Source organism: Vulpes vulpes, chromosome 10 (assembly GCF_048418805.1).
Source record: "Vulpes vulpes isolate BD-2025 chromosome 10, VulVul3, whole genome shotgun sequence".
In the NCBI taxonomy this organism is placed as follows: Eukaryota; Metazoa; Chordata; class Mammalia; order Carnivora; family Canidae; genus Vulpes; species Vulpes vulpes.
The window spans coordinates 54,664,884-54,680,539 of NC_132789.1; the positions used below are offsets into that span (position 1 = coordinate 54,664,884).

Consider the following 15,656-nt stretch of genomic DNA (forward strand, 5'->3'; position numbering starts at 1 on the left):
ATGAGAGAGAGAGAGAGGGGGGCAGAGACACAGGCAGAGGGAGAAGCAGGCTCCATGCAGGGAGCCCGATGTGGGACTCGATCCTGGGTCTCCAGGATCACACTCTGGGCTGAAGATGGTGTTAAACCACTGAGCCACCAGGGCTGCCCCTTACTTGTCTCTTCACAGAGAAAGGAAACCAGTCAACAGGAACTCCTGGCTTACTTTCACCCCAACGGTGTACTACTCTCCAACCCATAGAAAATACCCACAATGTTTGCTCCGTGTTTACATTATCTGGGTTTTTGGTTTTCTTTCAAGGCTCTGAAGAAAAGATTCCTTGCTTTTTCTTCCCCCCAAAGCTAATCTCTCCAACTCATCTTGGATCTCTTGTCTAATACCTTCATTCTCTCTCCATGGGATTCCTTTCCTCCTCCTTTCAACATAAATAAGTGCGCCCATCCTAGAAGTTTCACACGGGCCTGGTGGCCCCTGTGATCTCTTCTCTCTCTCAGACTCCCACCACCTCCTCATATGCCTGCTGTTCCCCTACCCTTGCCCTCCCAGGCAATAACTACATCTTCACTCCCTACTTGGGACTGGGAAGGGGGTGGTCCCAGCCAGAAGAGGGGCGAGGGGGACTCTAAGAAGAAAACCAGAATCAGAGCAAGAGTAGGAACTGGGGCTCTAAAGTGGGAAAGCTGTTCACAGCTGTACCATTTATAGGAGTGAAAAGTAGATCAACCCAAGAGCCCAACAGTGGAGTCTGGCTAAATATGTAATGATAAAATGCGATAAAATATTAAACTGGGCAGCAATTAAAAATCATATTTTCAAAGAAAACTTACTGACAAGGAAAAATGCCCAGACTATACACTGAAAAAGCAGGATGTCAAACTACATGTCTGGAATTCGCCTGATGTTTCTCCTCTTTGGACGGTGGGGTGGTAATGAAGGAGGATAAACAAGTACTCAAAGACAAGAAGGAAATTCCATAAAATGTTCATAGTAGTGGTTCATTCTGGGTGAGTTTTGTTTTTCTTTGTATTTTATGTATTTTTCAAATTTCTTTGAATGGACATACGCTATACACGTGATCTAACTTTTTTTTTTTTTTTTTAACTTTTGTTTTGTTTTAAGGAAAAGCAGGATACATCTTGGGGAGCTTTAGAGATAGGGAAGAAGCTAGCCCAGGGCTGAGGCCCCTGGGGGTGAGGTAATCTGAGTAAGCCTGTTCCTTCTCCACAGGGGCTGCCCTGGTTCAGGGCCCACCTCTTCTCTGGGGCTGCATTCATCTTCTTGCCTGCTCTCCCCAACAGGATCCGTCCTCCATTCTATCTTTCCAAACCACAAATCTGATCCTGTTACCATCCATTGAAAAACCTCCCATTTTTAATAGTTTTAATAATAGTGAACAGTTCTAATAGCTAACGTTTGCATGTTTTCTACATGGCAGGCACTGTTCTAAGTGATATATATGAACTCGATCACCATATGATATTGGTACTGTTAATACCCTTATTTTGGGGAAAAGACAAAGATGTACAGAGTGGTTAAGTAACTTTTACAAGTGAATGCAGCCAGCAAGCAAATACAGGGGTGTGTGAATCCACGTCTAGCACTTGTCATCACCACACTAAACTCCTCTATAGAACAAAGGGTAAGTTCTTAGCCATGACATTTAAGGCCTCTCTTATTCTGCCTCCACTTATCTCTATTTTTTCATTTTTATTTTTTTAAAGATTTTTATTTATTTATTCATGAGAGACACACACACAGAGAGAGAGAGAGAGAGAGGCAGAGAGGGAGCCCGATGTGGGACTTGATCCCGGGTCTCCATGATCAGGCCCTGGGCTGAAGGCAGGCGCTAAACCGCTGAGCCACCTGGGCTGCCCTCTCTTTTTTTATTAAAAAAATTTTTTTTCTTTTAGATTATTTAATCAGAAAACATTCCCAGAAAGTTCCAATCACAGTGATCATTATTGTTATCCTTACTACATACTAGCAAATTACTTTCCAAAAGGCTATACTGTTCGAATAATATAGAAGCATACCATATAAGTGTAACCTTGCTTGGTTCTCTCTGCCTAATTTTTAAAAATCTTATTTTTAGGGCGCCTGGGTGGCTCAGTGGTTGAGTGTCTTGGCTCAGGTTGTGATCCCTGAGTCCTGGGATCGAGTCCCACATCAGGCTTCCTCTGCCTGTGTCTCTGCCTCTCTCTGTCTCTCATGAATAAACAAAGTCTTAAAAAAAAAAGATCTTATTTCTAAGTAATCTTTACACCCAATGTGGAGCTCAAACTCACAGCCCCGAGATCGAGTCACATGTTCTGCCAACTAAGTCAGTCAGTTGCCCCTCCATTTATCTGTCTCCTCTTTACTACCAGTCCCCATCCCCACATTCAAATGTTACTTTATCAAACAGAATTACATGTAGTTCACTAGGACACCTGTGATTGGGAAGCACAGTTCCAGAGCTCTGTGGCTTTGCTTTTGGGCCTCTCCGTCTGGAAAGTCCATCTTCTTTGAAGGGTTAACCTCAATCCTTCCTTCAAGACTTACTTCAAATGCCTCTTTGTGCGAAAGTCTTTCCTGTTGCAGCCCCAGGCTTGGCTGGGTGCTCCCTCTTGGTGCTCCATGGCACCCGAGTCATTACTTATCAGTGTCCTTATCACATTCAACTGAAACTACCTCCTTTAATATCTGTCTCCCCTACTAAACTCTCAACTCCTCCCATCAGGACAGGGACAGTGTCTGATTCATCTGTGACTCTGGGACATAGCCCAGGCCTTGCACAGATCAGGTTTCAGAAAGCATCTGCCAAGATGAACCAAGTGTTGAGTGATTACCTACCACCCATGTCTTCCCTATCTTGGCTGTTAGTGCCTGCGAAGCCAGGCTTCTCTCTGGGGATGTAGCCTACAACCAACAGTCCTAACAGCTGTGCTAGGAGAGCACTTAAAACACAACAGAGGGCTGGGATCCAGACCTGCATCAATTGCCTTGACCGACCTTCAGGTGTTGTTCCTCGCATCCCTTTCTCACAGCCTGTTTGACAGCTAAGGTGACAACATGGCCATTAAAGATTGTTTTCGGGTAAGCCCCTACCAATGAGTTGAGGGTGGTTAAAAGGTTAAAAGCAGATGAGGGGAAATTGGGCCACTGCTTATCTAAGCCCAAAACAGATATCCCAGTAACAGACTTGGCCATTGTCCAAAAGGAGTGTCTCGTGATAGCCTGCTTGGGTGGTGGATAAGCCCTGTAATTATCTGTATGGTCAGCATAACACTCAGCAGTTCACAAGGCCCTCAGAGAAAATGACCCTCCTCTGTCCTTGGAAGAAATTATATTTCTGGGTATTTGTTATATTTCAAAATCATAAAATTCTTCTAAAAGATCATCTCCCAGAGGTAGGGCCATGAGTCAGAATACAAGCAAACCTTCTAATCAAATTAGGAGAGTGGTGGTGGCATAAAACAGACATTCAGGGGCCGGAACCACAGACTTACAGGAATGAGAGAGGCATTTGTCCAATCAAGGCCAAATGACCTAAAGTTCATGAGAAGGCTCTTGAAGAACAGAGGAACAGATTCTTCCTGAGAGAAGAGAGACTCAGAGATGACTAGTAAATAGGTTCAAGAAGCCAGCAGAGCTAGGGACTCCGGGCATAGACCGCAGAGATGAGACAAGGGCTTGATCAGTGGACTCTCAGAAATGAGTTCTGAGGGTATAGACTTCAGGAGAGGAAGCAATACCTGGTGGGCCTGCAGGCCAATGATTGAGGAGTAGGCCTGGATAGTTATGTAGATCTCGGGCTGGAAGTCGATGCACGATCCGGGCACGCGGAAGGGTCGAAGCAGCCCGCCCAGGCAGCGGGAGAGGGCATGGAAAACTTCATCGAACAATATCTCTCCTGTGGAATCATCCTGAGGGCAATGCAGAGAAAGATCTCTCAAGTGTGACCAAAGCAGCCCTGAGCACAGGGCAGGAGCAAGCAGCTTCCATGGTTCAGTGGAACTCTTATCTGAAGGTTGGTCACACACACCCCCACACACACAATACAGTGCCACAGATCGAAGGGGATCTCTTTAAACACTCAACCATGTACAAGCCTGTTTCCTTCCTCCAATGGTAGGCTGGGATCACTTTCCACTTCTCTCATGCCTCTCCCTCTCTCCCTCACCCTCTTCTCCCTCCTTCCCTCCCACTATCTCCCCTCAATCCCTTACCACAATGCCAGTGGACGGGCTAAGGTCGAGTTCAATGACAAATCGATACTGCCAAGCCAGGAAGGTGACCCGGGTGGAAGGTACAAGGAGAAATGGCCTTGGGACCACTGGTTCATCTGGCTGCCACCCAGGGGGCAGGACACTGAGGACTTCCAACTCCTGCTCAGACTGGAGCTGACAATTAGGATAGAGACCAGAAAAGTGTCAGGGAAGAGTCACCCCTTTATTTGCAGGACCTGAACTTCTATATCCAATGGCAAACCACTGGCTCCAGCTCCCACAGCCCAACTATATATTCTTCCTGTATGGAAAATTAAACATTTCCCCTGTGAAACCATCTTGCAGGCAAAGTCACTTGTCCATTCTAGAATCAGACCTCCCCAGGATAAATCTCCCCTCCCGTTTCTAGGATCCTCTTTAAAAAATCAGATCCTTCTGGGCCAGCCTAGCGTATCCTGTATGTTTCTGGGCCTCACCAGCATCTCCTGGGGTGTGGCCTGCACAGTTTGATGCAGGTGATTGAGGAACCAGGCCAGGCGGACATTTCGGGAGATTCGATAATCCTTTTTCATCAACAGGAACACCTGCCCAGCTTCTTCTACCTGGACACAAAGAGACATTAAAAAAAAAAAATGTAAAAATTCACTAAGTTCCTAGCATTCGTAGATCAACACGGAAATAACTTGTCTAAGGAGTTCATAATACCTGAGAGACAAGGCAGCAGAGGCAAAAAGTTAACTCCCACCTCAGTGCAAAGTGCTCCCAAGGACTTGATTCTCTGCTCCCATTCCCCTTATGCGGACTTCTATGTTGATGAAGTGACCTTTTCCCATTAGGTGTTTCTCCTATAAGCTACGAACTTGTTGAGGGCAGGAACTGTGTCTTGTTCTAGTCTTGTGTCCCTATGCACAGCAAATTGCTTACAACAGAGCAGATAATCAATAATGCCAACGCTTCCTCCAAAGAAGCCTTGACAACAATGGCCACTTAAAGGACTCTTCGCTGGGTGACTAGCAAGTCTGCTGAATGCCTCCAGATTCAACTTCTGTGGATCACAACCCACTTTTCCCACCCTCCACACTTCATTGCGGTCAGTACTCTAGATCCTTCCCACCACTGCCTCACAGGCAGTTGACTCAACAGTGTCCTGACAAGCATCAGTTCCCTTATCCGCATCCTTGTCCTTCCACTCACAAGCCTTGCCAAATCTTGACTCAGGATGGATTTGACATTCTCTTTTATCCACACATATACCATGCCAGCTGCACTTTGACACAAAGAAACTTGTCATCTTGCCAGGAATGCCACCTCCAGTAGGCCTTTAGCAATCCTTTTACTTCTCCCCGGTGAGCAACCTCTCCTATTCCCCTAGAACGTTTCCTGATCTCTCAACTCCTGGGATCCCAACAGATAAACTCACCTACTGTTTCATGCAGAAAACCTGGGTCCATTGGTCTGAACTCCCTCAATGTTTCTTCCTGAACAAGGTTATCTGAAATTCCTTTATTCCCTTACTCTAGCCTCCAATGAAAAGATTACTCTCCTCCCATTTTAGGCAAATTGCAAACTGCTCCTCCAGGGTCCCTGAAGGGTGAGGGGGAAATGCCAGGCTGCAAGCACTGGAGAGGGGTAGAAGAGAAATGAACAGAGGCTAATGACCACCTATTAAGAAATGTAGTATTGAAAGGAAAGTTTTCTCCCCTAAATGGGGGAAATGTGGAAGAGAAACTGAAAAAGCCCTGGAAAAGCACTAAGGAAGGGTGCCCGGGAGCAAAGAGGAGCATGGAGAACAGAGATGTGAGGACTAAAGGTGAAGAAAGTCTTTCTTCTCCAGGACAGGAGGCATGTGGCAAAAGATGCAGAAACAGACCCTGGGATGTGGCACAGTGAGAGCAGAAGGCAAGAAGGTTAACATTCTTTGAACACCTATAATATATCCAACAGTGCCCTGGACAGACTAAATACAAGAACTTCAGACTCAGATAGCCTGGCATGAATCCCAACTCAGCCTCTTAGTAGCCTGTGAGGTCAGGGAAAGCATTCTTAACCTTCCTAAGCCTCAGTGCTCTCATCTGTAAAATGGATATAATTCTTAAAAAAAAACTTTTTTTTAAAAGATTTTATTTAGGGACACCTAGGAGGCTCAGCAGTTGAGTGTCTGCCTTTGGCTCAGGGCATGATCCCAGGATCTGGGATCAAGTTCCACATTGGGCTCCCTGCATGGAGCCTGCTTCTCCCTCTGCCTATGTCTCTGCTGCTCTCTCTCATGAAAAAATAAATAAATCTTTTTTAAAAAATAAAGATTTTATTTACTGGAGAATGAGTGAGCACAAGGGGTGTGTGTGTCCTATAAATGGATATAATCCTAATCTTGATCTAGTGTTGTTAAGTAGGTAAAGTGAAATCAGGCATATGAGGTGTTCTGCACAATGCCTGACACTTATAAAGAATATTATAAAAATCAACTATTAGAGGTTATTACCAGGCACAATACAAGGCTCTTCACACAAGTACACTCATCCAGTCTGTACATAAAACACTGAACAGAAAAATTCCGAGGCCCAAAATATTGAAAAAATTTAACATAATTAGTAGGTAGAGGATCAGAAGTCAAACCCAGGCCTCATAAGTCACAGAGCCCAAAGACTGAGAGTGACAAATGGATAGAACTGGGGACTTAATTAAGAGCAGAAAAGAGGCACCTGGGTGGCCCAGTGGTTGAGCATCTGCCTTCTGGCTCAGGTCGTGACCCCCAGGGTCCTGGGATTGAGTTCCACATTGGGCTCCCTGCAGGGAGCCTGCTTCTCCCTCTGCCTATGTCTGTCTCTCTCTGTGTCTCTCTCATGAATAAATAAATATAATCTTTAAAAAAAAAAGATGAGCAGAAAAGATTTGGGGCACCTGGGTGGCTCAGTTGGTTGAACCTCTGCCTTGGGCTCAGGTCATGATCTTGGGATCCTGTGACTGAGACCTACATTGGGCTCTGGACTCAGTAGGGAGTCTGCTTCTTCCTCTCCCTCTGCTCTCTCCCCACCCACTCATTCTCTCTCAAACAAATAAAATCTTAAGAAAAGAAAAGAAAAGAAAAGAAAAGAAAAGAAAAGAAAAGAAAAGGAAAGAAAAGAAAAAAAGAAAAGAAAAGAAAAGAAAAGAAAAGAAAAGAAAAGAAAAGAAAAGAAAAAAGAAAGAACATGACAGATCTCTAGGAGGCAGAAAGGATGCTCTGTCATCATCAGAAAGATAAGATACTTGAAACACTGATATGATATGATTCAGTATTATTTTGTGTTAGGTCTCTAAGATAACCTAAAATCACCCTACTCTCTATTATTACACTTCTTTCCCTACACTGGGCTCAGGTAGGTACTGGACAGGATTTTGGATTTTATCCCAAGAGTTAGGACAAGCTACTGAACTTTTTTTCAGCAGAGCAGTAACATTACATCTGTGTAAAAAAAAAAAATTCCCTCTGGCTACCATGTGATTCAGAAAGATCCCCTAACAACCAGGGGAAATGACAGTGGCCTAGACCAGAGCTACTCAAAGCAGCCATTCCGGGAACTGTTTGAGACTGGTCCCCCATGAGACACCAGTTGTGCCAGAATGTAAAGCCAGCACTGACTTTCATTGAGAAAGTCTGGTTTTATTTATTTATTTTTTTAAAAGATTATTTATTTATTTATTCATGATAGTCACAGAGAGAGAGGCAGCGACACAGGCAGAGGGAGAAGCAGGCTCCATGCACCGGGAGCCCGATGTGGGATTCGATCCCGGGTCTCCAGGATAGCGCCCTGGGCCAAAGGCAGGCGCCAAACCGCTGCGCCACCCAGGGATCCCCGAAAGTCTGGTTTTATACACACACATACACACACACAGGTAAAGACAGTTGAACTAGCCTTCAAGACAAGTGAGCTTAGCTACCATTTTAAGGAATCTTTAGAATAAGACAAAAACTGGTGATTAATTAGAAAGTAACAGAAAGGTGTCAGGATGGCTAAGATAGCACTGGAAACCAGTTAGTTGTGGAATGATTTCCGAGTTAGCTAGAAAAATCAGATATAGGTATTTACCATCACTTCTAACCACCATTCCCCCAAAAGGTCCCATCAGATTGCATATTCTTATCGCCAAGATGCTAAAAACAGAACAGGGATCTACTTTGCAAAGAAGGAAACTGCAGCAGTTACTTGCCCTCTGCCTGGCCCTTGGTCTCAAGGTGGGATGCTCTCATGAGCCAGTCAAGCTCTCCCTCAGGACAAGTGGTGTGGGTGTGAGATGGGTGCCCACTCTTATCTAATTGCTGATGCTGGGCCCCTGCCAAGGTTTTTTTTTGTTTGTTTGTTTGAGAATTTATTTATGAGAGAGAGAGAGAGAGAGCGAGCAGGAGAGAGGAGCAAAGGGAGGAGAAGCAGTCTTCCCACTGAGCAGAGAGCCAGACATGAGGCTAGAACCCAGGACCCTGGGATCATGACCTGAGTCAAAGGCAGACATTTAATGGTCTGGGCCACTCAAGCACCCCTGGGGCTTGGAATATTATGAGAATAAGAAGGATACTCAAATTCAGCATCCTGTTCATCATTCTATTCTTCGAGCCTAAGCAGTACCCAGGACATCAGATGCTCTATATGATTTTGCTGAATAAGTGAATTCACCATATCGTTCTAAGCAAAGCAAAGTGATGTTTACAACTAATAATCAGGGGGTGCCTAGGTGGCCCAGTTGGTTAAGCATCCAACCGGGTTGATCTCAACACAGGTCTTGATCTCAGGGTCATGAGTTTTAGTCCCATACTGGGCTCCACACTGGGCGTGGAGCCTACTTAAAAAAAAAATTAAAACTAATAATCAGTACAACTCTTCTCAAGGTGAGATAAATTTTTTTTTTTTTTTATGATAGTCACAGAGAGAGAGAGAGGCAGAGACATAGGCAGAGGGAGAAGGAGGCTCCATGCACTGGGAGCCCGACGTGGGATTCGAACCCGGGTCTCCAGGATCGCGCCTGGGCCAAAGGCAGTCGCCAAACCACTGCGCCACCCAGGGATCCCAGGTGAGATCATTTTAACACTAATCTCGGTTACTATTTTCCTCTTTGGTACTTAGTAAAGACTTTGTTTTCCAAATGCCAGCCTATTTCAGCTATGCAAGGAAACAACAAAGGGAGTTTGGGCCCAAACTGAGCCGGGTTAAATCAGCACCGTGGGAACAACTGGGAACACTTGGCTCACTCCATCTTCTAGGACTAAAATCTTGGCAATTCTGGGTTTAATGAATGAATCTTTCTATGATCCCCTAAACTAAATCAGGTACCTCATGTCAAGCATTCACAAAACAATCTACAATTCTTCTTCATAGCCCCTACTACAGTTTATAATGAAGAATTTCTGTATTTCGTAATGTTTGTTTCACCTACAAGTCTAGAAGCTCCAGGGAGGTAGAAGCTGTGTCTATATATTGTTCTTTGCTGTATCCTTAGCAACTAGCACAGTGCCAAGACACACTAGGTATTCAAATATTTGTTGAATGAAATGTATAAATAAGGGAAATTGCTCTCATAAGCTTAATTTATTCTCTTCTGTTTCAAGCTCTGTTCTGAATTTCTTACCAGTGATTCCAAATTTTTCATTTTTGTCAACATCTGCTCTTTGTTATTCAAGTGTTCCTTCCTCATGTACTTTATGGAAAAAACTAGCCTATTTTATTGTGTGGATTTTTCCTTTGCTTCTGTATAAGTTTTTACCAGATTTTCACTAAAGTGTGCTTTTCTAATATTCTCTCTTTTTCTACTATTCTTGGAATCTGGGGAGGGAGAGCTGGTGTGGGTTCAACAGATTTGTTTTGAAAGACAGTGTGTTTCTATAGTGGAGCCGCTGGGCTTGAGCTTTAGTTTCCTCCTCTATAAATATGATCACCTTCTCCAACAGCATATTAGTGTAACAAGTAATAACAAGTAATTCAACCATCAGGTTCTCCTTTAAGTCTGGAAGGAGTCCGGACAGCCATTCACCAGTTTTGCTCTTCCTCAGTTATCTGCGCCAAAATATGTTCTTGATATAATATTCATCCAACCTTGAGATCTGTTCTCTTGAAAACATCTAACCCACTTTTGGTTTTACTTCCTCAGGCCCCACAGGGAAAGTCTGACCCTCTGCCAAAGGAGAATCTAGCAAACATCTGAGGGGAGTCTGGAGTCTACTTCTCCATTGTAAACATCTCCCAAGCTCTTTTTTTTTTTTAAAATATTTTATTTATTTATTCATGAGAGACAGAGAGAGAGGCAGAGACACAGGCAGAGGAAGAAGCAGACTCCATGCAGGGAGCCCGATGTGGGACTTGATCTTGGGACTCCAGGATTATATCCTGGGCCAAAGGCAGGTGCTCAACAGCTGAGCCACCCAGGCATTCAATCCCAAGTTCTTTAGATGTATCTCAAATGGCATGGTTTTTAGTTTCCTCATTATTTTATATCTTTTTTTTTTTTTTTAAATGATAGTCACAGAGAGAGAGAGAGAGAGGCAGAGACACAGGCAGAGGGAGAAGCAGGCTCCATGCACTGGGAGCCCGACGTGGGACTGGATCCCGGGTCTCCAGGATCGCGACCTGGGCCAAAGGCAGGCGCTAAACTGCTGCGCCACCCAGGGATCCCTATTTTATATCTTAGATCATATGCCTATGAGCTTTGGTTGGTCTCTTTTTCAACTTAAAATGTGGGGGCCAGAATGGAATACAATATCCAGGTGCAGTCACAGATTCAGTCTCTTAAGTTCTATTTGGAAGATTGACTGTACTGTTGGTGCAGGGAAACTTCATGACTTTTTCACTTATGTTGCTGTTAAGACACATCCTCCATTCTGTCCTCATGCAGCTGGCTTTTTGGGACACATACAATTATTCAATTAGTCTTGTTACATTGGATAAATTCAGTCTGTTTTTCTATTGTGAAGCTCGGAGTGCTGTTTTGCCTTCTAGCAAATCTCTTTCCAGCTTAATTTCCCTGCTAATTCGATCAGGATGCCATCAATTTCTCATCGCAGTCCAAAGAGGACAGAGACAAGGAGAGTATGTACTCATTTATTGGTCAACAAATTTATGGAGAGCCAGCTACTTGATAGCACTGGGCTGGATCCTAAGGATACCTTGGAAAGCAAAAACTGGCATTCTCTGCTCTCAAAAAATTTACCCCATAATGGAGAAAAAATTTAATCAAATAATTTCTCTAATTACTATATTATTACAAACTGAGTAAGTGCACCAAAGGAGAATGCAGTTCTGTGGCAGCATATAATAAAGTAACCTAACCTAGACTAGGGTCTTGGGAGAAAGTGGCCCTGAAGGTTGAGCAGGGTTTGCTAGGTAAGGAGGGAAAGGGGAGACAAACCAGGTGGGACACAGATGGGTGCTGTGCTATTAGACAACATTTAGATTAGTGGCTATTAGGCCGCCTATTTCCACTACAGTACTCTTCCATTTCTCCACCTTGTCTTGAAAGTTGTTTTGAATGATGGACTGACTGTCCAAGGCCAAGCTGAAACCCACCTAGTTCATCAACCAGTTCTTACAGAATCCACCCTCTTAAAACCAGGGACATCTCCTCAATTTGAGCTTTCTTGCAACATTCTGCCTCATCCATGACCCCTTCAAAGTCAACAGCTAGGTGTTCAAATCACCATCTCGAAGATGCAAGATGTAATTGATCAGATCCAGAAAACTTAATAATTAATTTAAGCAGATAGAAGAGTAGTTTTTGAGGTGTGATCCAAGGACCAGGTGCATCAGAATGGCCTCAGGTGCTTATTAAAATGCAGATTCCTGGGCACCACCCAAACCAACTGAATTTGAATTGATAGGACTCCAGAAAGGAAATTTAACAAGCTCCCCAAGGGATTCCTCTACTTTAACATCTGACAATCCCTGAATTAGCTGTGTTCTCCCTGCTTCCAGACTCCCATGGAGCTTTGATTCCCTGATATTTAATACCCGAGTCCGAAGCGCAGTCCTCTTGGAGTAGTCTGGCAGAGAAAGCGTGGTTCTGGAGTCAGAGACTTCAATTCAAATCTGGTTCTACTACTTGCTATCTGTGTGAGCTCGGACAAGTTACTTAATTTTTCTAGGCCTCAGTTTCTTCATTGATAACATGTAGGTAAGAATATCTACTTCATAAAGATGTTGTTGCAATTCAATAAGAATCTGAATAATGGTAGAAGCAGCCTATCATTCTTTGGAACATTTCTTGAGACCTACATACCATGTATGTATAACAAGATGAATAATAATTAGGCACTGTGCTGCATACCATGTATATCAGCATGAAGGAATCATCGCCCTTCTCAATTTATTGGGTTTTGTTTGCTCTTTGCACCTGTCCCTTTGTGGTTAAAGTATCATCTTTGAAACCTTTTCTAACCCTCATGCTGTTTTCTGTTCATAGAATCCCATGAAACAATTTAGACATTTTTCCCCCTTGAATTGTCTGTAGACTCCTTACTACTGTGCTTATGCCAAAGTCCTGAACCTCTAGCATGGGCTCAACCTGAATCTGCTCATCTCTCCCCAATCTCCCACTGCATCAGCACACCTGGGATCTTTTAAACACTGGTTTTGCTGCCACTTGCTAGTACAAGGCCTTGCTGAAGTTACTTAAACTCTCTGTACCTTAGTTTCCTCATCTGTGACATTGGGAAAATAACAGTGCCTATTTCATGGAGGTTTTACAAGGATTAGGCAATACTCGGTAAACACTCCAGAAGTGTTAGCTATTCCCACTGCCACAGTGCACTCACAGCGGCCACTGCTTCCTCTGTTCTCTGAAGGCTCTAAGCTCCTTCTCTCGCAGGATTTTCACAATCGCCTCTGCCTCTGCTCATGGCCAACCTCTACTCAGTTTTCAGGCTGAAATGTCATTTCTCTGAGAAGGCATTCTCAACCCAGCCCTCCCTTCTCACACTTCCTAACAGAGTCAGTTAAGAATCCCTTTCAAACATTAATTCACTCTGTAGTTTTCCTTTGCAGCCCTCACTATAATTCAGTGTTTGTTTACTCCATTAAAATAGGGGACATGTCTGTCTTACACTGCTCCGCATCCACCCTGATACTTAGCATGATTCTGAGTCCATAGTAGCACTCATAAAATATTTTAGGTATTTGATGAATGAATGATTTCTGACTATGCCCAATTTTTTTCTCTTGGGATTTTAACAACCTCTAAAAGTCAGTCACTTTTCTGACCAGGGGCAGAACTCTTCACTCCCCTTACCTTCTGAGTTAAAATTTTCAGAAATTCAGATCAAGAACTTAACACATGCTTAACTTTTGGCTGAATGAGACTCCAACTTTGTCTTGACTCCAAGTTACTACAGATCTGCACCGATCAATATGGAAGCCATTACCAAATGGGGCTACTGAGAACCTGGAATGTTGCTAGTTCAGTAGTCCAAAATGAGAAGTGCTATTAAGTATAAAATACATGCTGGATTTTTAAACTCTAGTACAAAAAAGAATGATAAATATCTTATAATTTTAAATATTGCATGTTGAAATGGTAATATTTTGTAAATGTAGAGTTAAATAAAATACATTACTAAAACTGGTTTCATTTGTTTCTTTTTACCATTTTAAATGGGGTTACTGGAAAATTTACGTATGTGCATTAGATTTCTACTGGACAGTGCTGTTTTATTTATTTATTTATTTGAGGTGTGGGAGCAAGAATGGGGGGGGACGACAGTGCTGTTTTAGACTACCTGCCTAAAAGGTATACTGTATTTTCCTAGAACATCCCCCCATTTCCTCTCATCTTAATCCTTAAAGAGATGTATTCAAAATTCTTTCAGGCTTTCTCAATATTGATATGTACGATGCATAGGCTATCCCGCTATCCCTGAATGTGTCTGATTCTTTTATTTTTTTCTAAAGATTTATTTTTTTTTTATTTGAGGGAGGAAGGGGAAGAAGGAGACTCTCAAGCAGATTTCCCCATTGAGCCCAGAGCCCAACATGGGACTCGGGTCTCTCCACCGGGAGATCATGACCTAAGCTGAAACCAAGAGCTCAATTGACTGAGACACCCAGGTGTCCCTATCTGATTCTTTAAAATAGGGCAACATTTCTTACTTAATCTCGGGTCTCATCACACCAAATCCCCACAAACTGGAGATTTACCATCCTGTGGTTATGTTATTATACTATAATCACGAAGTTTAAGAACATAAGACCTGGAGCCAGGCCCCGTTTGGGATTCCTAGCTCTACTACTTACTAGCTGTGTTACTATGTTGCTTTGGTGAGCTCTGTGCCTCAATTTCCCCCAAATGAAAGATGGAGATGATAAAAAGCATCTAGGGATGAGAGCACTAAGTGATATTTGCAAAGTGTCGAGAATGGTGCCTGGCATGCAGTAAGCATTCACTAAGTAATAACTACTACTTATGTCACTATACACATCCTTCACCCTTCCCACCTACTCATATATTCTCTTAGAATACCGGGCACTTCTTTTAGTGATGTTCTTTCCAAATCTGATTTTATGCTCAGATCTTCTAATTTCAAAACTCTGCTACTCCCCAGCTCAGCAGCACTTGGGTAAGGTACTTAACCTTCACTTTTGGGTTTCCTTATCTGCAAATGAGAAATGGATATTGCCACCTCCCTGGCACAAGTTTGAGTAACATCATGTACGTACAGGTTCCTTTCATTAGCACCTAATGGGTGCTCATATGCATTTTCTGGTTTAATGCAGAAGGTCCTCACAACACACCGTAAGACAGGTATCTTAATGAAGAAGGAAACAGGATCGGGATAGTCAAGACTTGCCCAAAGTTGCACAGACAGCTAAATGGCGACACCAATACTGGGACGAGACTTCACTCTGAGCCAAATGTTTTTTTCTTTTCTTTTTTTTTTTTTTTTTCCCCACCAAACCAAAGCTGCTCCCTAAGTGCATAAGCGCTACAACTAAGTTAACTCACGCTGTTCACGGCATTCCAATGCCTGCAGAAATGCAAAAACCATCAACACACTAGTGCCATGTTGCCCACGGAAACTGCGGTAGAAAAATCAAACCTCAAGTTTTGTTAACATCGATATTAAAGACCGAAGAATCCGAGAGCCCTGGAGCCGGGGACGTGTCTGAAATTTCAATAAACAAAACAAAGCGACGGGTTTCTGCTCTAGCCGCCCCCGCGACGACACTGCGGGCCGCGGGGAGGAGGCTCAGTGGTCGGGCCTTTGGGGCCGGGCGGGTCCCTGCGCAGGCTACGCGGCCCGGCCGCCCCCAAACCGGGAGGAGGCCTCCCCCTCGGGGCCCGGGGTCCAGCGCCCTGCGTTGCGCCCTCCCGCCCCTCACCTCCGGCTCCGGGCGCTCCGAGGCCATCACACAGCCCTCCCGCGCCGGCCCGGGCCAGAGAAGATGCTCCACTCTCGACCCCTGACCCGGCTCCCGGAGCCCCGCCGGAACC

At 44.0% G+C, this 15,656-nt stretch overlaps 1 protein-coding gene across 3 annotated transcripts in view; it reads right to left on the bottom strand.

Moving 5' to 3' along the window:
• SZT2 (SZT2 subunit of KICSTOR complex) overlaps positions 1–15,656 on the bottom strand; it is a 51,615-nt gene extending 35,959 nt beyond the window's left edge. For 2 of the 3 annotated variants that reach the window (XR_003233944.2, XM_025992057.2), the window contains exons 1-4: positions 15,545–15,656; positions 4,685–4,810; positions 4,209–4,382; positions 3,735–3,905 (exon numbers count right to left, since the gene is read on the bottom strand). Coding sequence is in view for 2 of the 3 variants with exons in the window: in XM_025992057.2 (XP_025847842.1) it covers positions 3,735–3,905; positions 4,209–4,382; positions 4,685–4,810; positions 15,545–15,571 (498 nt within the window). In the remaining variant the exon portion in view is untranslated. The remainder of the gene's footprint in view (positions 1–3,734; positions 3,906–4,208; positions 4,383–4,684; positions 4,811–15,544) is intronic. The other variant, XM_025992056.2, reaches the window with a different exon arrangement.